At 43.7% G+C, this 21,475-nt stretch overlaps 1 protein-coding gene across 1 annotated transcript; it reads right to left on the reverse strand.

Moving 5' to 3' along the window:
* Positions 1-263: 263 nt before the first annotated feature.
* npc1 (Niemann-Pick disease, type C1) lies at positions 264-21,173 on the reverse strand. The gene is made up of 25 exons (XM_027166104.2): positions 21,018-21,173; positions 14,127-14,255; positions 13,786-13,892; positions 13,495-13,658; positions 13,125-13,292; positions 12,745-12,994; positions 12,408-12,493; positions 11,506-11,870; positions 11,195-11,421; positions 10,241-10,341; positions 10,030-10,132; positions 9,482-9,671; positions 9,215-9,397; positions 7,238-7,352; positions 6,980-7,107; positions 6,332-6,466; positions 6,120-6,209; positions 5,835-6,025; positions 4,888-5,003; positions 4,013-4,142; positions 3,553-3,753; positions 2,952-3,183; positions 2,663-2,776; positions 1,571-1,733; positions 264-1,468 (listed from the first exon to the last, which is right to left on the reverse strand). The coding sequence occupies exons 1-25, from the start codon at positions 21,087-21,089 to the stop codon at positions 1,386-1,388; spliced, it is 3,843 nt and encodes a 1,280-aa protein (XP_027021905.2). The 5' UTR covers positions 21,090-21,173; the 3' UTR covers positions 264-1,385.
* Positions 21,174-21,475: the final 302 nt, after the last annotated feature.

Below are 21,475 nucleotides of genomic sequence, written 5' to 3' on the forward strand. Positions count from 1 at the left end.
AATATGTCTGTTAGCGTAACTGTTTACTCGTGGTCTCTTTCTTCCTTCTCTGTATTTATACATTGTGTTGTGTATATACTGTATATTATAATATATAAAAGAACAGAGACAATTTCATTTCTTTCTCTTTGCTGCTGTAACAGAGAAATTTTCCCGTTGTGGGACAAATAAAAGGTACATCACATCGTATCTTATCTTATCAAGTGAACTCCAACACTATACAGTGATGCAATAGTGCAACAGTGATGGCAATCAGACAGAACTACTAATCAGTGGCATTTATTTATTGCAAAAAAAAAATCATACAAATATTAAAGTGTTATAAACAATGGAATGCATTCATGAACAATTCTTTAGCGGTCGTTAAAAAAATAGTTAAAATACAAACTCCATCTCTGTGACTCTGCAGTAACATGACTGAGAATTTCTTTACAAAGAGATCAGGTCTCTGGATCGACGCGTCGGTCTTGTGGCTGCGTCAGGCAGGATGTGTACGTGCACACCGAGACCCATGACGCTAACCGTGCAAAACCTCTAAAGAAAAAAAAAAAATGTATACATGTACACACCATGGTGTTGGATTGTAAGGTTTGGAAAACTCACAACTTCAGTCTTCCTGTGCAAGAAGTGTTACACGTTTCATGAAAATCTCCCAAATAGATCCAGGTTAAGTTTATTTTCACTCACTGAGGTATTAGGAGAAAAGATAAGAGGAAAAAAAAATACCACAACACTTCATAGTGATGGCTGAATCCGGATCCGAGCTCGTTCCAGGTGAAGTGTAAATGTACCACATGAGGTTATATGCGAGTTAAATCCTTCTCCAAAGGATTTATCTGACCCTGTTACTTTGTAAAGTAATAAAGCTTATTCCTTAAAAGTGAGTCTCCCAAAATAGTCAATGAAAAAAAAAATCGTGTGAATCATGTACATTTCATCCCATAAATTATACTAATTAACAAACAGTGCTTTGCTTTAAACATAAAAAAACAAACACTTTTCCTTCCTGACACGTTCCCTTAATGAAACCAGGCTGGACATCGTTAACCCAGAATAAATAAAGCGACAGATCAGTTGCAGTTTCAGCTGCATCCTGTTGTATAATCTTTGTAGAATTCTGTTTTGAATTTAGCTTGAACACGGATTCATTCGTGAGTCTCGGCTCTTCTGTCGACAGGATCGACCGCCTGTTAATCACCCAAGCTGACTTTTCTTTGTGCGTGTGTGTGCGTGCGTGTGAGTGAGTGTGTGTACGAGAGTCTTCCCAAGCAGGGGTCCTGAGTTAGGATCTCTTATTCGAGGTGGGTGTGCACGTGTTAGTGTGTTTGTGGAAAGCCTTTGTACCCACACAGTCCCTTGTGGATGCTTCGGGTTCCATTGTGCTGTCAGTTAGCAAACAGGTACTCACGCTCAGTCCCGGTGAACCTGCTACGTGCTGCCAAGACCTTAGCTTTGTTAACAGACGGACCTGCAGATGAGAACGTTACAGGTCAAAATACGCATTTCTCCTCTCCCCCCGATTACACCCCTGCCCTCTTACCCCTCAGGTGGCAGACAGGAAGAGTCGTACCTGCGTAACTCAGGAGCACCGGCAGGAAAACGAGGCCGTGAGTTGCTCCCAGCAGGACTATGGCTAAATACATGCGGAAGTAGAAGACCTGGAAGATCTGGGACTTGGAGAAAGCCAGGACGATGATCCCGCCAAATTTGGTTAAGGTGATGCCGCTGAAGACCTGCGAACAGATGACAAGCGTTTAGATTCCTGCTGCTTTTTAAATAGCGTTCTCTCATGATTTGTAAAAAAAAAAAAAAAAAAAGACTAACATCATGACATGAACTAAATAGGCAAATTTCATCACAACAAACTGCACAAAGAAAGACAGAAGGCAGAACTAAGTGATACTCTAGTAGTTAAGAGTATGTATTACAGGGTGGTAAGGCAGAGCAGCTCAAAGGGCAATGAGTCCAGTGACAGAAGGTTCAATGTTAAGTTTTAAACGTTAAGGGTCTAAAACATTAAACTACAATTTTTCACCATTTCTTATTCAATGGAAATCAACGAACCGAGTTTAAACTGCATGCAGCTTGAATAATGATCATAATAAATATAGCTGCAAGCAGCGATTCCGGGGTCAAGCCGATCAGATGCGCTCAGAATATGTCGCTGATGAACCATACCGAGTTTCGTAGCGATATGGCATTGCATTCGTAAAATACTGACTGGACTTAACGTGAAAATCTCGTGGCCACTAGGTGGCGCTGTCACAAAACGTTGCGAAATGTGTGCGTGCGTGTGTGTGTGTGTGTGTGTCACTGTGGTGCTGATTCTGGTTCTGATATTAGCACCCAATACATAGTGTGTGCCAAACTGCCCTTCAAATACTAGAATTTTGTTTTGGACTGGTGTTTAGAGGGTTTGAGCTAAACACACCAAAGTTGCTATAGTAACTTATAAGACTGGCCTCTACATGTCTGCCAAATTTCATAACTTTCCTACGTACGGTTCTTGGCTTCAATGGCGGAAGAATAATAATAAGAAAACTAACGATAACAGAGAGAAAGAAGGTGATGATGATGATTATGAAGCTTGAAGAGCAGAAGAGAATGTTGGCTGTCGATCCGTAGACGATCGAATGATTAGATTTATATAGAAGAGACTCACAGAGCTGCCCATGTGTGCCAGGGCCTCTTCTGCTCTCTCCACCCGTGTGGCCTTAGTACTGATGGAGAATGCCCTCACGATATGGCTGCAGAACTCCACTGATATACCACAGCTCTAATATACAGAGAGAGAGAGAGAGAGAGAGAGAGAGAGAGAGAGAGAGAGAGAGAGAGAGCACAGCACTCAACATGTTAACCCACACCAACACTTCCTGCCATTTTAAACAAAGACTATCCTTTAATCTGTACAATATTTCACCTTAAGCTTTATTCCTCCCCCCCAAACTCACCATGACTAGGTTAACGAGGGACACGGCATTCAGGCTGATGCCCCACAGCCACATGACACCGAACATGTTGACCAGGATCATGGCAATGGTGAGCGAGACGAGGACGGCCGACCAGAGCTCAAAGCCCAGCAGCACGGCGCTGACCACGAAGATGGCCACCAGGGAGACGGAGAGGTTCAGGGCCGTGTCGTGGGCGATGGTGAGGTACTGCTCGTAGAACACGTAGAACACGCTGAAAAATGTTCGAGAAGATTCTGTTTATTTAGTTCACCAGAAATACAATAATAAAAAAGAAATAACGGCGTGTGCTTTAAACGTCTTGATGCCAAACCGGTTGCCAAATACGGATAAAATATCCAGTTGCTTTTAAACCGCAGTTGTTTAATAACATCTACAGTGACCTTGTGGAGTTTCTATAAAAATGACATAGGAGGATGTGCTGAGGTCAGGGATGAAACAAATATTTCTGAACATGTTCTTAAATCTCTTCTAATTTGTATACGCAGCAGAGGAAAAAAAAAACTATTTCACCTTTAATCCTTCCAGTACACGTCTTTAAAACACAAGACTCATCGATTTGTAATCCGGTGCCTGCGTTTACCTGTAAGGAAACACCTCTTGCGTCTTGTTGTCCAGCCCCATGGACAGCGAGATGTTAGCGGCCAGCTCTCGGGCCATCTTCATGGCATCGATGTTGTCCGCAGACGTCTTCAGGATGGTGTGGTAGCTCATGAAATGGGTGGCGCCCACGTTGGTGTTGTTGTCCTTCAGCACTAGGGCGCTGCTGTAGGCAGCATGACCTCTACGAGAGATCAGTGGGGAATATTAACGCTCGCTTCAAACACAAACAGGACTTCACTAATCTTTTTATCATTTCATGAGCCATTAGCTGATGAGACCCAGATGTTGTCTGGAAGTCATTAACGGATATCGTGTAGCTTTCTTAGATGGAAATCTATCGACAGGGTGCGTCTGACGTGTTTAAACGTGTTTAAAGATGAAATCTCTGGTCTGAGATATTTACTATATGCTGTTTGTGTATTCGCTAAAGTCTTACTGACCCTTTCCCACACTTGATGTTGGGGTTATCAGACAGGAACATTGGCAGGAACCTCATGAAGTCAGTGCCGTTAGGTCTCAGTTTGCCACTGGGAGTCGAAGGCCTGCAGTGCACACAGGAAGGGTCTACAACTGCAACACACACACACACACACATTACTCTTAAAATAAATTTGGACACAAAAGAAGTCAGACTACACAAAGACAGACAGGAGCAGGCAGCCAATCAGGAGAAAGCGTCAGAGAGCATGATAATATAGTAATGTAAAAATGTATATATATATTTTGATTCATGTGAGTCCTTTAAGCTTTTTTTTTTTTCTTTTGCATTACACTGTTCTCAAATTTGGTGGGATGGGAAGTGGTAGTGGAAGTATTGAACCTTTTTGTGGAATTTACATCATCATTAGCCAGATGTTTAGCTAGAGAGCTAAATGAACAACGAGGAACACCAGGCAGGTCGTCTGTTCATCTCAGACAACAGGGCGTGAGATCGCTAACCGGCTCGTGTCCGAAAGTTTCTGTCCGGCTAGAGATCATCGTCGGGTAATTAAAATACACAGAGGAGTGTGTCGTCGATACGAACATCCTCAGTGTCTTGTGTCCTACATCACGTACTAGTTTGTCAGTATAGCACTAATGTATTATCATCTCATTTCTCTTTAAATGTGCATTAATTTCTTTGTCCCAGAGAGAACAAAATGGACTGATCTTGCAGATTTAATCTCTGAGGAGATAAAAGTTTAGAGCACGGACTCAACGCGAGCATCTGAAACACCAGAGCAGAGAATCCAATGATCACACAGATTCAGCAGTTCACCCTGACCCCTGGCTGCTGGGTCCTAGGGTGGTGTTGACTCAGCGGCTAATGGTTTACCTGAGGCGTTGCAAAAGGCTCCAGTAGAGTTGTAGTATCGGCAGCAGGACGACTGAGGTTTCACCCAGTCGAAGTAGTCGTCCAACCACGAGGACGGGGTCGTGCTTATCTTCGTGCTGTTACCATAAAGAAGTCAGCAGTGTTACCTTGAGTGTTAACTTATTGACGTTTGTATTGGTATTTTGAAGTGAATCAGCATTTCATCACTATCTATCGCACGTGTTCCGAGGTTTCGACTGCATAAGCTCTGGATCCATTTTTAGACCCAATATCTGTACAACAGTGTCATCGAAATATGGGGGATGGTTACAGCCGATGCAGGCTGAGTGATTACGACACGGCACGATAAACTGAGAGACACGAGATAGTGAGGAAATGAAACATGCGCTTCTCTCTTTTACTGAGGCGTCACTGTCGTATTAGCGCGTTGCTGTTCAGCTAGAATTATTACTTGAAATGTAAACAGTGTATAAATAAAGAGAAGGGATGATGCGTGTTACTCGTGTACATGAATCACGAATGGGGGGGGGAGGGAGAGAGAGAGACAGACCGAGAGGGAGTGAGAGAGACAGAGAGAGATAAAATGAGAGAGAAAGAGGGAGAGAGAGAGAATGAGAGAGAGAAAATGAGCGAGAAAGAGGGAGAGAGAGACAGAAAGAGAGACAAAGAAAGAAAAAAGAAAGAGAGGAAGAAAAAAAAAAAGAGAGAGAGAGAGTGTGTGTTTAACTCAGTGTTTTACCACTAAAGCACCTGGTGTGGACTGAAATAGCTGTAAAAATGGAAGTGCAACTGATGATTGTGTGACGCATGTCTCAAAAAAACAAACAAAACCCCAGTGTTGTTTTAGGAAAGATCTGATTTCCAGCAGATGTTAAACACTACGCTTGTATCGTATCGGCTGATCCACTCATTTTAGGCTGTAACTGTTTGACCTGAGGGTCACATACTAGTCACTTATGAGCGATGCTGTGTAGATCTGCTGCACGAGCGAGTCGTTGTTGCAGCCCACGCCGCCACACACTTGGTTCTGTCCCTCCGAGGTGCTGTAATCGTGACCGTCCTTCACTACGAAGTAGACAGGAGGTCCGGTATGAAGGTATTTAGTCAGGTTCCCAAAGTAGTGCAACACGAACGAGTCCTGCGTGACATGCAGAGCAGAACAAAGTGAGCACTCCATCGATCACATCTTCAGCTAGATTTCTGTTAATCATGAGCCGAACGTTCAGACTCACATCAGGCATGGACAGCTGTTGGTCGAGTCCGATGTCTACTTTGTCAGTGACGGCTATGCTGAACGAGAGCATTCCCACGAACACAGCCACCTTAAAAAACACAAAGCATCTCGATACACGTTACTGACGAATGACCAGCTTAGTGTAAAAATTCATTTTTGGTTCAATACAAAAATGATCCGGCTTCTCTGGGAGCACTGTATTAGTCTTACCACCAGGGGGCGCACCCAATCCTTCAGTATAAAGGGAGCATAGATTTTCTTAAAGAAGCGATAGAGGATGCCGTCGTTATTCCCTTCCTGCCGGTCAGACAGCTTGATGCAGCACAGGATGTCCAGACGATTTTTCTGAAAGGGGAGAACAACAGTAATAATAAATATGTAAATAAATTTCATCTCCGTTGTACCTTTAGCAGTAGACGCGGTCGCCGGACAATTTTGGACCATAAAAGGAGCCGAAATTGTGCCAACGATCGCACAACGTGCAGCGTGACGGTACAAAGCGTCGAACAAACGGCGAGCAGAAGCTCTGAGCACTGGGGGGATCAAAGCTACAGATACATATCAGTCCTTCGGGCTTGGGTTTGGAAAAAAGCAGCAGGTAAATTAATTAGATTTGTCAAGATGAAAGAGCAGGAAGTGGTCTGGTATAAATCCACCTCAGGAGAAATAAGGGATTGTGTAAAAAAAAAAAAAGGCTAAAATAAAAAAATATAAATAAAATTGAATTAAAACGCATTTTGGCAGCATTAAACTAAAAATATATATATATAAAATATATTGTCCTGTTACATATCAAAGTGGATGGACTTCCTACAAGCTGTCCACATCTCTATGTCCACACATCACCGAGACACTCACCTCTTGCCTTTTGATGTCCAGACCAAGCAAGGAGACAAAGCAGCTGATCTGCAACAGGAAGTCGATAAAGACGGCCAAGCCGGCGAACAGAGAGAACGTCCTGACGGCCGGCATTTGGGACAGAGCTCCTGTAGAGGAATAGAGTCAAGAGTCAATGCAAAAGAACCGGCATTTGGGTTAAAACCTGGACAGAGGTGATTGAGACCCACCACTTTTTATGCTAAGGATTAACCCGTGGGGTCTCCTGCAGACACTCACCTAAGAAAAAAGCGACAGTCTCAGAAAGGGAGGACAGGAACATGCTGGGAGCGACGTCTCCGAGGATACGGCCGATCTGCTGATGTAGCTCCTCATGCTCCATCCGCTCGTCTCTCTGTTTATGAAAAAGAGGAAACAGCCAGGTTAATAACCACAATCTCACTGCTGATGTCAATACAGCGACAAAAAAAAAAAAAAGATTTTATTCAATTTATGATTCATAACACAACACAATGCTGGAAGCTTCAGCAACATCTTCTGATTGAGGTGTCATCACAAAGGTCACTGCTTTACTGTGTACTGGTTCTGCTGTCTTTCTCTTTCTTTCTTTCAACAAGATGAATGAACGAATGCAGTGTTAATAAATATATAAATAGGCTGGTGTTAAAAGGCAAAAAAACAAAACAAAAGGAGATCTGTGTTAGAAACATAAGCACATGTACAACAGAACTTTAGCAGAGATTTAGCAAATTATTAAATGGTTGAAGATTTAGAGTAAAACATTAAAGGAGTCGCAGAAAGTAAAGACTCATGAATGTGTCTTCACTGATAGGAGTCCTGTACTTTAAATGTCACACAAGACTGACAAGACACGCACAGACACGCACAGACAGACACACGCTCAAGAACAGACAGACACACAGACATACGCTCACGCACAGACAGGCAGACACATGCATGCACAGACACACCCTCATGAACAGGCAGGCTGGCAGACGCACGCACAGGCAGGCAGGCAGGCAGACGCACACGCAGGCAGACGCTCACGCAGGCAGGCAGGCAGACGCTCACGCAGGCAGACGCTCACGCACAGGCAGGCAGGCAGACGCTCACGCACAGACAGGCAGGCAGACGCTCACGCACAGACAGGCAGGCAGACGCTCACGCACAGACAGGCAGGCAGACGCTCACGCACAGACAGGCAGGCAGACGCTCACGCACAGACAGGCAGGCAGACGCTCACGCACAGACAGGCAGGCAGACGCTCACGCACAGACAGGCAGGCAGACGCTCACGCACAGACAGGCAGGCAGACGCTCACGCACAGACAGGCAGGCAGACGCTCACGCACAGACAGGCAGGCAGACGCTCACGCACAGACAGGCAGGCAGACGCTCACGCACAGACAGGCAGGCAGACGCTCACGCACAGGCAGGCAGGCAGACGCTCACGCACAGGCAGGCAGGCAGACGCTCACGCACAGGCAGGCAGACGCTCACGCACAGGCAGGCAGACGCTCACGCACAGGCAGGCAGACGCTCACGCACAGACAGGCAGACGCTCACGCACAGACAGGCAGACGCTCACGCACAGACAGGCAGACGCACACGCACAGACAGGCAGACGCACACGCACAGACAGGCAGACGCACACGCACAGACAGGCAGACGCACACGCACAACCACGCACGCACAACCACGCACGCACGCACAGACAGACGCACGCACAGACGCACGCACAGACGCACGCTCACGAACAGACAGACACACGCACACACAACCACGCACGCACGCACGCACAGACACGCACGCACAGATCTACATTTGCAGAATTATGTTCTTGTGGTGGTCATGAAATGACTTCTTTTCTTCCAACATAACCGCATTAAACTCCATACAGTGTTGCCTCTGACAAATATTTTTGGGTACAGGAACGGAAAAGAAGAAGAGAAACCTAAAGGTTTGAGTGCCTGTGAACTACCGAGATCTGATAGAGTTGCACTTCTCTACAGCGACTGCAGCTTCAAAAGCATGTGATGTTTTGCACCTGTTTGAACCTCAGAAAATTTTATCATCTTTATATTATTATTTATATTTACCTTTTGTTCTATGTTTATGTTCTGTAAAGCTGCTTTGAGACAATGTCAATTGTAAAAAGCGCCATACAAATAAACTTGAAATGAACCGAATTGAATTGAAGCGGGCCGAGAAGATAACAGCGATCACGGCTATCCGTGTGGCTCCGCAGGACACTGACCTGAAATGTCTGCACGATGATGAAGATGTTATCCACTCCTACGGCCAGCACGAGAAAGGGGATGACCTCGATGACTATGAGAGTGAGGGGAATGCCGGCATAGCTGAAGATTCCCAGAGAGCATGCGACTGAACTTAAGACGATCAGGATGCCGGCGATACCCAGAGAAATCTTCGAGTCCACCTGGGAATAGAAAAGAGAAATAAATACATACCACGAACATGTGGAATCATCATCCACACCTCCCACATCGTCAAGGAAACTCACCAGCAGGCTGCGAAAGCTCCTGATGTGCCCCAGCGCCAGGGAGATGTAGATGAACATGGTGGCGTAGCTGATCAGGACGGTGGAGATGTCGCTGTTGCTCTCTCGATTGATCTCGTCCTCGATGCTGCGCTCCGAGTTGAAGGAGATCGTGAGGTTTGGGTTGCTGTAGTTTTTTAAAAATGTAACAAACCTGAAAAAGTTCAAAATAAAAAAAAAAATTAAAAAGATTAAAAAAAGAGGAACAAAAAGGAACATGCAGGTTAAACTGGGGACTGTGGTAACTCTGTGGTTTTTTTGGAAGTAATAGAAATCACAGTGCAGAACTAACGATACCTTGTACAAGACTTGTTCCTCAACTTGCTCAAGAGCTTTTTATTTATTTATTTTTTTTTTAAACTCAACCACTTAATAAATGTGTGTTGAAATCGTGGCTTAAATCTTCCAGAATCTAGATACAAGTATATACATATTTAAAAAAAAAAACAACGCAGCTTTAATCTACATTATGTCTCATATTAAGAGTCTCGAAATAAAGCAGAAACACTCACTCTTTCTCCCAAGCGAGAGCTCTGCCCAGCTTTTCTGTATCATTGAGATAGTTATTCACAGGGAAAGTGATCACTAGAGCGGTGGCGTTGTTGTACGCCGTGCCTAAAGAGTGAAAACGCCACAAGAAGTATGTTTTTATTGTATTGATAACAGTTTATTTAACAGAAGACAGGACAGTTAAATAATCATCAAGAAAACAAAGTTCCTGACCTTCGTAACCTCCGAGGGCAAGCCAAGGGAAGACAGGACCACCAAAAGTGCCCATACAGGGGTCGTGGAAATGTCCGGTATCATCCAGGGCTATCGGGGAACTAGAGCAAGAGTAGAGAGTGAAGACATTAAGCAAGAGAAAAGTTCCTGTTTTCCCGTGTACCACACAGCATAAAATTCAAATAAAAAGATAAAAAATAAAGCAAATAAAAGAGCAGAATTGTCCAGTAACGCAGCTCAGCCACCGCAGTGAACTAGAGGGCTGCGTTGGGATTGGGCTCCCGTGGGACCCAACGCAAATCTCACGGGGCAGTTTCACCTTTGCCCCGGGCGGGAGTGGGCGGTCAGAAAATTTAACGGGAGATCCGTGGGACCCGGGGGGATTTGGCGTGTAGCCTAACAATAAGAATGGAGTCAACACATGACGTTGAGAAGAAGATTAGTATTAGCATTAGTATTACTTTATCTTATTTAAATGCAACCATGTTTAATTCTGTTATTCTGGACATTAGCCTGAACTAATAATTAGTCTGATCATTTGTATACAAATCAAAATTTTCACAAGCTCTCAAGAAAAAATCCACAGGAGTGGGTGGGAGTGGACACAAACATTGCGGGTGCGGGCAGGAGTGGAACACGCAGCTTGCGGGCGCGGGCGGTCCTGGGCAGAAATTCAGTGGGAGCGGGCAGGTGCGGGTTTATAAACACAGTCCCGCGCAGGGCTCTTTAATAGGGTGCCGTTACTTTTTTCTCCCCGGTAAACAAGCTAGACATCGTTATATTAATTGAAAGATTCGTTCTGAACGGTTTCTTTCAAGTCGTTAATAAGAAAGGACTGAAATTCACAAAAAATTATAACACATCGTTATAATTAAATGAACTATTGCATCTGATGTACTTAAAGACGACTTTTTATATAAACGTATATATACAGATTAAATATATAGAACCTACCTCACACAGTACATGAAGTGGGTGTGATAATCAAAGTACACATAAAATGAGTCGTTGTAGATGTGGTTCAGAACTTCATGGCTGTTCTGGAAGTAATTGAGCACGCTCAGAATGGTGCAGTTGTTGTTGTAAGGAGCCAGTGGAGATAGGCAGATGTCCTTCAGGGTCACCTTCTCTCCGTTAAAGTCGGCCTCCAGGTTCTCGATGGCGGTCTGAAGATCCAGAATCTTAGTGGGAGAAGATAAGAACGTTAACGCGAACGTTAATCGGCAGCAAACGTTGAGCGGTTTCTACTAGCTGATAAATAATACCTGATGCAGCAGAGATATGTTCAGGATGGGTGCAAAGAGCATGTCGCCGGTTTGACCCTCGAACGTGAACCAGTTGGTCCATGGCGTGGTGATGATGAGCTGCTCGGTGCGAAAGAACGGGCCGAAGTGCTCGTCGAAGTACTGCTTCTCCAGCCTGGCGCGGCTTTGTGGAGCCGACCACAGGTCCACCGGGTCGGTGGTGATGCTCATGTTTCTCAAACCCAGGCAGCAGATGACCACCAACACGATGCTCAAGACGATCACCAGCACAGGATGGCGCACACAGAAGGAGCCCCAGCAGCTGAAGGCCTGACGTAGGAAATTCTCAAAGCGCTCACCTAGAGACTCGCAGCATGTCACCTCATCTGAAATGAAACAAACGGACTCTGATTGCTATCACGGCTATATTAGATTTCTCGTGCTTCTGAACACAGACTTTTTCAGTGTAGAAACAAAAACATCTGGACATTCTGTTATAGGGACATTCTGTTATTCCTCCACAGCAACTGTGGCATTTTTATAAACAGGTCGTATTTTTTATGTTTATAGTTGTTGTGGAACAAGTCAGTTCATGTGATCGCTCGTTACGACGGCGATCACGTGAACGTTCCTTTACGAGCCTGCATTCTCTCGGTCTATTAGATATAAAATCAAAACAAAACAAAAATAAAACCTAGCTAGTCCTGCAGCACACTAGTTACCGGCTGGTGGACGCTGGAGACTCGTTAACATATCGACGATCGAGTACCCACATGTTTATTATTAGAATATTTTATATTGTGTCTGTTATATTCCCTGTTATTAGATAGTTAATCAGAACAAATGAATGTTGCGGTGGTTTAAAACGTGAAGATATTGTCGACTGTATGGAAAAGTGTTTAGTGACATGCAGGGGTAGTTACTGGATGAGCCGGCAGGGTCTTTGTTCAGGGAAAGAGGCTCGTCGCTGGCTTGGATGGGTCCGTACTCCGACATGATTTCCCTTTTCCTGGAAAGCAAAGAAAAAGAAAAAAAAAGATGAAAGCGGATTTTCTTTTTCTACTTAAAGTTCACACTATTTAGCTTTTTTTCCTTCCTACCACGTGACTGGGGGAAAAAAAAAACTAAAAATTCTGACGCTATTAAAACCCATTAGTGGTGAAGACACGTGTTTGTGTTTGGAACATGAATAGGATCAGATCAGATCTTTTCACGACGACTCACGCGGATCTGTTCACGCCTGCGTTTGTTCATTCTCACCTGAAGCACCAGACTAAACCCAGCGTGCTGACAAAGACGAGGAGAAAGGCGGCGTAGGAGAGCCACATGATGACACACATGGCGTCGTAGCCAAAAATGGTCCATGGAGTAGGGATCAGCGGAGGGACGGGTGGGGACCCGCAGGAGGCGCTGCAGTCCTGACAGGAGCACGGCGCTGAGCCGTCGTCTAGAGACTCGGTGCAGCCGAACGTGTGGTTGTTCATGAAGGTCATGCCAGAGGGTGGAGCACCTGGACGGGATCGAAAACAGAAACGTCACCAGGTTGGAAAAATTCCGACAGATCTCCTAAGCTGATCTCTTTATATTCTGAACTGACCAAAGTAAAAATAAAATTGCACTGATATGAAACGTGAGTGTACCTGAGAAGACGGGATCGATGGCGAAGGGAACCTGACCGTTGTTGATGTCAAACATGTACTGGATCCAGTTATTAGGGGTGCAAATACTCGCATCTCGGCCACAGAGCAAACTAAGAGCCTTCACGTTGCTGGATGGAGCTTGGACGTCCGCACATGCGTTATACATATCTGGGGAAAGAAGAAGAAGAAAAGAAGAAAAAAAAAGGTGGGCCATTTAGATGAAACTGTATTAATAGATTAGATTGTCAGTCACTTCATATATTTAAGCGATTCTCCTAAAACTCAGTGGTTGTGTTTACATTAACTTCTGCAACAATATTATCCATCATTTTAAAGTCTTGGCACATTTCAGACCAATCAGAATGCTCACTGTTAGCGAAGTCCTGGCTGATGTAGTACGAGAGCTCGACCACGTTGGTGTTGTTGTCGACGGGGTCGGCCGAGAACTGGGTGGCGTCGAGGATCTCGCTCTGCCGGGGGCTGCAGGTCAGCTCGCAGAACAGGGTCATGAAGTTGAAGAAACATGCTGGGCACCTGACAGGGGAAAGAAAAAAAACAGTAGCACAAAGGACAGAAATCAGTCACTAAAGCTCATAAAACAGGTCGCGAGAGACCATAAAAGTAAGTCAAGGAACAATACAAGCAAAAGATGGATGTAAACCTGGACAGGTATTGTAAAGGGATCTGGATGTTGCTTTTCAGTGTACGGAGTTGCTGTGTGTCGCAGCAGACTCTGTGGTCACCGAAGGCCAAACCTGGGCAAAGTTCCTGCACGCAAGCATAGAAATCAGATAAGACTTTATGATAAACACAAAAATAAACAAAAAAAAAACCCCACAAACTGAAACTTGCTAGTGAATCATAAACCACTGCTTTGGACATTAGAAGCTTTTCTACTGCTCGTTTTTTCTGATATTCGCATGGCTGGAGTTTTCTGTTATTCTGCTGCTGCTACTAGAAAAGGCCTGAATGCAAAAGAAGGTAAAGACAGGAGTTAAATACCTGCAAGAGGTCTTGTCCTTCTTTAGGCAGGGGTTTAGGAGCTCCTGTGTAGTTACAGTTATACTTCTTACTTGGGAGGAGAACCGAGTTGCCACATTCCCCATACCAGATACAGTGCTGTGCCTTGACCTGGAGAGAGAGAGAGATAGAGAGAAAGGGGGCAGAGAGAGAGAGAGAGAGAGACAGAGAGAGAGAGAGACAGAGAGAAAGGGGGCAGAGAGACAAAGGGGGCAGAGAGACAGAGAGAGAGAGAAAGGGGACAGAGAGACAGAGAGAGAGAGAGACAGAGAGAGAAAGGGGACAGAGAGACAGAGAGAGAGAGAGAGAGAGAGAGAGAGAGACAGAGAGAGAAAGGGGGCAGAGAGAGAAAGGGGACAGAGAGACAGAGAGACAGAGAGAGAGAGGGACAGACGCACAGAGAGAGAGAGGGACAGACGCACAGAGAGAGAGAGAGAGACGCACAGAGAGAGAGAGAGAGACGCACAGAGAGAGAGAGAGAGACGCACAGAGAGAGAGAGAGAGACGCACAGAGAGAGAGAGAGAGACGCACAGAGAGAGAGAGAGACGCACAGAGAGAGAGAGAGACGCACAGAGAGAGAGAGAGAGACGCACAGAGAGAGAGAGAGACGCACAGAGAGACACACAGAGAGAGAGAGACACAGACACAGAGAGAGAGACACAGAGAGAGAGAGAGACACAGAGAGAGAGAGAGACACAGAGAGAGAGAGAGACACAGAGAGAGAGAGAGACAGAGAGAGAGAGAGAGACACAGAGAGAGAGAGAGACACAGAGAGAGAGAGAGACACAGAGAGAGAGAGAGACACAGAGAGAGAGAGAGAGAAAGAGAGAGAGAGAGACACAGAGAGAAAGAGAGAGAAAGAGAGAGAGAGAGAGACACAGAGAGAGAGAGAGACACAGAGAGAGAGAGAGACACAGAGAGAGAGAGAGACACAGAGAGAAAGAGAGAGAAAGAGAGAGAAATCAATCAAATATCTAAATAAAAAAGAAATTTCATTTTATTCAACAATGAATTTTTCATTAAAAATATCAAACACGACACTTTTCCCCTGGACGTTTATTAACAACCTCCACATTGTGATGTGATGCACATCCTGGATTATAGAATGTTTCTTGTATGTCTACATCGCTATGGCAGCAGCACAGTACAACATGCCATGTGGGTTTTTGTTCCTAGTTCCTCTTTAACATCTTACCTTTATCGTACTGTACTTATAAGACATAGGGGGGAAAAATGTAGAAAAAACGTAGACACTCGTTTACCTCGTTTGTAATTCTCACTGGAACCGTAAGCGTTCTGCATCAAATAAATCAAACGCCCATAAAAAGAGATTGCGGAAGATAACCTTTATGAGTAGAACTAGATTTATAAATAAGGGGAAATAAACATTGATGAGCAAAGAGCAAGTACAAATGTGTTGTCAATGTTTTATATATTTCACGTAACCGTGGTGAAGGTGGAAGTAGCTTCCTAAATTTCTAAAAGGTCAAACAACACAACCTTCAACTGGAAAGAGGTACAGAGTCATAACGAAAACCTTAAACATCAATGACAGGATAAACGGTTTGACAATACACAAGTGTGAAGGCCATCGAAGCAAAAGTAATCATCCCCAGACAGGCCACATCCTGAAAGCAGCAGGAACAACGGTCATGTAGAGAGTGATGAGCTTCACCGCCATCGTCTCATGTGTATCTATTCATCATGTAAGTCAGGATGCCTCTGGAAGAAAAACCCTTTGGCTTGTCGTGTTTGTCGAGCACTAGTACGTGTCAGTGGAGAGATAAAGGTTAATTAGATCTACAGGATCTGCTCGATCTCTGCCCTGTGGTCTCTTAAAGCTTTTACAGCTTCACAACATTAACACGGACATCGGTCATTTGTGACGTCAGAAATATTAAGATCGGAGATCTGTGATGTCTGGAGTACGAATGCTCGACACTTGTGACGTCAGAAGTACTCATGGTGGTCAATAGTGATGTGAAAATACTGTTAAAATCTCTGCTCGTGTCGCCGAATAAATTCATTAGAATATGGTTCACATTTATGAGTAAAAAGCGGAATGTCCCCTCGGCGCATATACAAAAAACAAACACACAGGGAAAACACACAGCTTCGGTTTTCACACACTGTGGTCATGTCATTCTTAGTTTGAAAGAGAAAGTCGGCCTGATGAAAGAGTACCTGGTGATTATGTGACTTTCGAATGCTGACCTCAAAGCCAAAGACCGAACACGTTTATTCCCGTTCTTTTTTCTTTGACCTTAATTTTTCTGTCTCTGAGCTGTGGCTAAAGAGAAAATGATTAAACACTACACTACAGATCCAGAAAAGTGTATTGTGATGTCACTGATCAGGAGATATTTCCTCATCACGCCATCGCCCCACCCTGCCCCTACGTCATACTGTAATTTGAGCAGGATGTATTCTTCCAGCAGTATCTCCGGTCCTGCAGCCTCGTGAACTCTCGCTGGCTTTTGGAAAGCCGGAATTTCTAGAGCTTTGTCTCAGTTTGTGCTGTTTAGCTTTCTGTTAACATCCTGACAACATAAACTGTCTGACTGCTCAACACTGCGGCTCTCTGACTTCAGCTGATGGGCTTTTAATGAATAGATTAGACAGGGTGAAGGAGAAGTGACGCTCCTGAAGCTCTCGCCCTGCAGCTGACTCGGTTAGAGAAGAGGATTTGAATTTGCAGAGTTCTGCATGATCTCAGGCTTGACATGTGACCACTATGTTCACACTAAGCACACTGCTAGTAGCTTTAACTGATTCTGTCGACTCGTGCTTCAATCCACTCACTGTCTCTTTGTCTGTCTGTACGTCTCTTTGTCTCAGTTAATCTGTCTGTCTCTCTGTTTATTGCTCTTTTTTCCTTTTGATCTGTCTCAGTCTCTCTCACTGCCTTTTCATCCATCTCTCTGCCTATATGTCTCAGTCTATTTCAGTCCATCTATCGCTCTCTTTCTCTCTGCCTAAAATCTAAAATCTGATTGGTCAGCAAAAAGGTAAACAATTGTTTCTATGGTGACGGCTCATACGCAGGGACTTCTTGTTTGGAAACCTTTAACTTTTAGAGAAGTCCTACAACTTATAAGCATTTTCAAAAGACTCAAATTTTTCCAGCTGAGACAAATGTCAGGATGGAGGAGTAAAATGCCAGGCTACATTTTTTGAGAGAGAGAGAGAGAGAGAGAGAGAGAGAGAGAGAGAGACACTAGCAAGGAACTGACTTATCACATACAGCGTAGGTGCGAACAGGCACTAACTTGTCTCTCACTCAGATGTTCCACAACATGAACGCTAAACCTTCATGAAGCATGATGTGACAATGACATCCATTAATAACTTAGACACTGTAATCATTTGCCAATCTCAGTGGTTTAAGCAGAATAAAATAATATATAAAAGTTAAGTTTTTACGGACAGATATCGCTCTGTACCCTGGGAATCCTTGGGGAACTCTGATCACTGCTTGGTTCATCTTATTCAAACATACAGGCAAAAACTAAAATCTGCTAAGATTGTACTGCACTGACTCGAGTAGCTTTGAAGCTGGAACTGAGAACCGACACCGTGACGTCTTACATCGGTTTTTGTGAAGGCGTGTGTGCACCAACCAAAACCTTCTGCAAATTCAGTAACAGCAAGCCATGCATGGTTCATAGCCAAACTGAAAAAAATCGACATGCCAAGGAATATGCCTACAGAGGGAAGGACAAAGCCCTGGATAAGCAGGTCAGTAACCTACTGACAAAAGAGGAAGTTTGGTCCGTCACAGTAGCTGCTGACGCAGTTCTACACTGCAGTCATTCAATCTGTCCTGTGCACGCACATCCATCACCATCTGGTTTGGAGCAGCAACAAAAAAGGAAAGGAACAGACTGTAACAGTAAAAACAGCAGAAAAAAAATAATTGGTGCCCCCCTGCCCACTCTCCAGGACTTGTATCATACAAGAACCAGAAACCGGGCAGGAAAAAATCACTACTGACACTTCACACACTGGACACCTCCTCTTTCAGCTCCTCCCTTTTCTCAGATGCTACAGAGCTTTGCTTACCAAAACTGACAGACAAAGGAAGAGTTAGTTTCTTTCCCCAGACAATCACCCTGATTAACAACTCACCATAATTATATTCCCTGCTTCATATCTATAAGTACTGCATTATCAGAACTGTCAGTCATCACATCATCCGTACGAGTTACACACACTACTGCTGCTGTACTGTATGTTGTACAAAAGCATAATATTGCACAATACTGTTTTTGCACTACCATGCACTTCTCACACTTTAAGTACATAACTGATCAGTCATATATTCTGTTTTCATATTTAATACTCATACTGTCTATCGTCTCACATCGTCTGTAGTGTCTTATCTTGTATATTCCAAGCTAAATGTATAGTATAGTGTTATCTAGCGGAGAACCTCACCTGGTCACTCAACACCAGCGCCATCACCAAGAAAGCCCAGCAGCGTCTCTACTTCCTCCGAAGGCTGAGAAAGGCACATCTCCCTCCCCCAACCCTGACCATGTTCTACAGAGGGACCATTGAGAGCATCCTGAGCAGCTGCATCACTGTCTGGTTTGGGAACTGTACGATCTCGGATCGCAAAACCCTGCAGCGGATAGTGAGGACAGCGGAGAAGATCATTGGGGTCTCTCTTCCCTCTATCATGGACACTTACACCACACGCTGCGTCCGCAAAGGCAACAGCATTGTGGATGACCCCACACACCCCTCACACACACTCTTCACCCTCCTGCCGTCTGGAAAAAGGTACCGAAGCATTCGGGCCCTCACGACCAGACTGCGTAACAGTTTCTTCCCACAAGCCATCAGACTTCTCAATAACCGAACTGTACTATACTGAGCACAACATACACACATATCATCTGTATGGACTGCACAGACCCTCACAAAACACACACACTGTTTTGCACACTTTTCTGCTGTTTTTGCACATATTGGACAATATCTCAGTCATCTGCTGTTTTTTGCACAACTCCATATATAATCCAAAGGACCTGCTGCTAAGAACCTGCTGCTGTTCATTCTTTTACTGCACAAAATACTGTTTGAACATTCAGTATTTACACTGGTCGGTCGGCGCTGTTTCTGTTACTGTGTATTGTCTTTTGTGTATTGCATTTTTTGTACTTTTTGTATTGTCTTGTAACTTAATGTCTGCACTGTTTTTTGTCCTGCACTGTCTTTTGTCCTGCACTGTCTTGCTTGTCTTGTCCTGCACTGTTTGCACCAGGTTGCACAGTTGCACTTTATGTGGCTAAGACTACTTACATGTCCTTAGCCCTGTCTTTGTTTTATGTAGCACCTTGATCCTGGAGAAACGTTGTCTCATTTCACTGTGTACTGCAACAGCTATATATGGTTGAAATGACAATAAAAAGCTTCTTGACTTGACTTGACTTGATTTATGTCTGTACTATTGAGAGTCACGAATAGCTGGAACCGAATTCCTTGTGTGTGTGTGTGAATGCACTTGGCCAATAAACCGGATTCTGATTCTGATATGAAAAAACACTTCCTCATGGAATGTTAACGTTGCTATAGTAACGTTTTAAATAAATTGCTGTATAAATGATAAACCGCATTAAAATATCTGTCCACGTTGATACAGCAAAGAGGATTTTTGCAGCACAAGCGCATTAACATCAACGGAGAAAAAAAATAAAAAGAGCCCTGAGTATTAAACCCTGGGAAAATATCTGTTTAACAAATCACAAGTTCAAACAGGTCAGTCTGTGAATCCTGGTCCACGGTGCACACAGATGCACCATGTGCTTCAAAGAGAAACTTGAGATTGGGAAAGATCTGCATGCGAAAGCACAAACTCGAAAAGCGTCTTGATAAGAAGGAAGCCACGAGGACTAAATGTTGCTCTGTAAGCGTGTGATCAGCTGAGTCAGACACAGAAACCATCTTCAGTGTCAAGTCAGTGGAAGGATTTCCACCCAATGCTCACGCATACGGCGACTATTTCGAGTTCGGAAGATCCTTTCCGGAAAGAAAAAGAAAGAAGTACTAACCCACAACTTTAGAGCATGAATTCACAAAGCTGATGAACAGCAGGTTGTTATTTCCCAAGATGCACTGATGATGATGATGATGACGATGATGATGATGAGAACATGGGTAACATACTAAGTAACTTAAACAACTACAAATGCAGACCCGATTCTTTGGGCTTCAGAAAATCTGCACCACTTAACCACAAGTTGCATTTGATAGCTTAAGTCCTTTTTTTTTTTTTTTACACAAATATGAAGTTTTTAAAAATTTACATAGGTGATGTTTAAACCTACATCCTCATTCCCACTCATGCTCACAAATCCCTGCATACAGGATCTACACTGAGCACCACGCTGTCCACATGGAATTCCTTCAAACACATACACAACAATATCCCGGCCCGGAAATTTTCCAAAGTTTTTCAAACAGGAAAACTTCTCAGGCTTCTGATGAGGTCGTTAAAGCTTATACCTTTTTTATCGTGTCCTTAAGACACTTTAGGTTATTCGTACAAGAAACATATAAAGAAAAAACATATATAAATATGACGTATTACAGCTTTAATGCAATCCAGACTCCCAAACAGCCGAAGCTAATCCTTTAGCTAAGAGTCAGTACGTGTTCCTGGTGGATTTCTGTTATAAAGTTTAACAAATGTGTGTCGTCTATACATAAAAAAAGAAAAACGACATTAGAAAGACCCGTTGATATTATTATTATTTAGCATAAGATGCTAATAACGCTAATAATGCTAATAAAGTTTTAGCGCGCGAGCGCTAGTGACTTTTTACATCCAGCAGCAAAATAAAAAATTTACGAATGACAAAACTCACCTGCCACGTCTCGGAGAGTAAAATTATAACTCCTAACAGCCCTAAAATGTAGGTTAATCGCAAAAGAGTCATCTTTCTGCCCTCCTGCGCGTCACCGGGTAGGTCTGAGAACTAGCGCTCGCGCTGTAGTCATCTGTCACAACTATATCCTCACTGCGCATGCGCGGGAGCTGAAGCGGCTGGAATGTTGCGCATGCGCAGTCGGATCGAGCTGATTAACGGATTGTTATTATTATTATTTAATCAGTTCATTATGAAGATGGTCAGAAAGTAAAAAAGTTTTTTTTGGTTGAAATCGTACATGAAATATTTTACTTTTTTGAATGCTATGATGAATTTTTGAATCATATTTAGTTTGTATTTCATAATTGATTACAAATATCATAATAATAATAATAATAATAATAATAATAATAATAATAATAATAATAATAATAATAATACACCTTATATCACTA

Source organism: Tachysurus fulvidraco, chromosome 22, assembly GCF_022655615.1.
Source record: "Tachysurus fulvidraco isolate hzauxx_2018 chromosome 22, HZAU_PFXX_2.0, whole genome shotgun sequence".
Classification (NCBI taxonomy): domain Eukaryota; kingdom Metazoa; phylum Chordata; class Actinopteri; order Siluriformes; family Bagridae; genus Tachysurus; species Tachysurus fulvidraco.

What these genes read in the sequence shown, in the direction of transcription:
- npc1 (XM_027166104.2), bottom strand. Translation starts at nt 21,089, where the DNA reads ATGACTCTTTTGCGATTAACCTACATTTTAGGGCTGTTAGGAGTTATA. An exon ending in CACTTCATGTACTGTGTGAG is followed by an intron (nt 10,342 to 11,194) that starts GTAGGTTCTATA and finishes CTCTTGCTCTAG; the next exon opens with TTCCCCGATAGCCCTGGATG. An exon ending in GCTCTCGCTTGGGAGAAAGA is followed by an intron (nt 9,672 to 10,029) that starts GTGAGTGTTTCT and finishes GAACTTTTTCAG; the next exon opens with GTTTGTTACATTTTTAAAAA.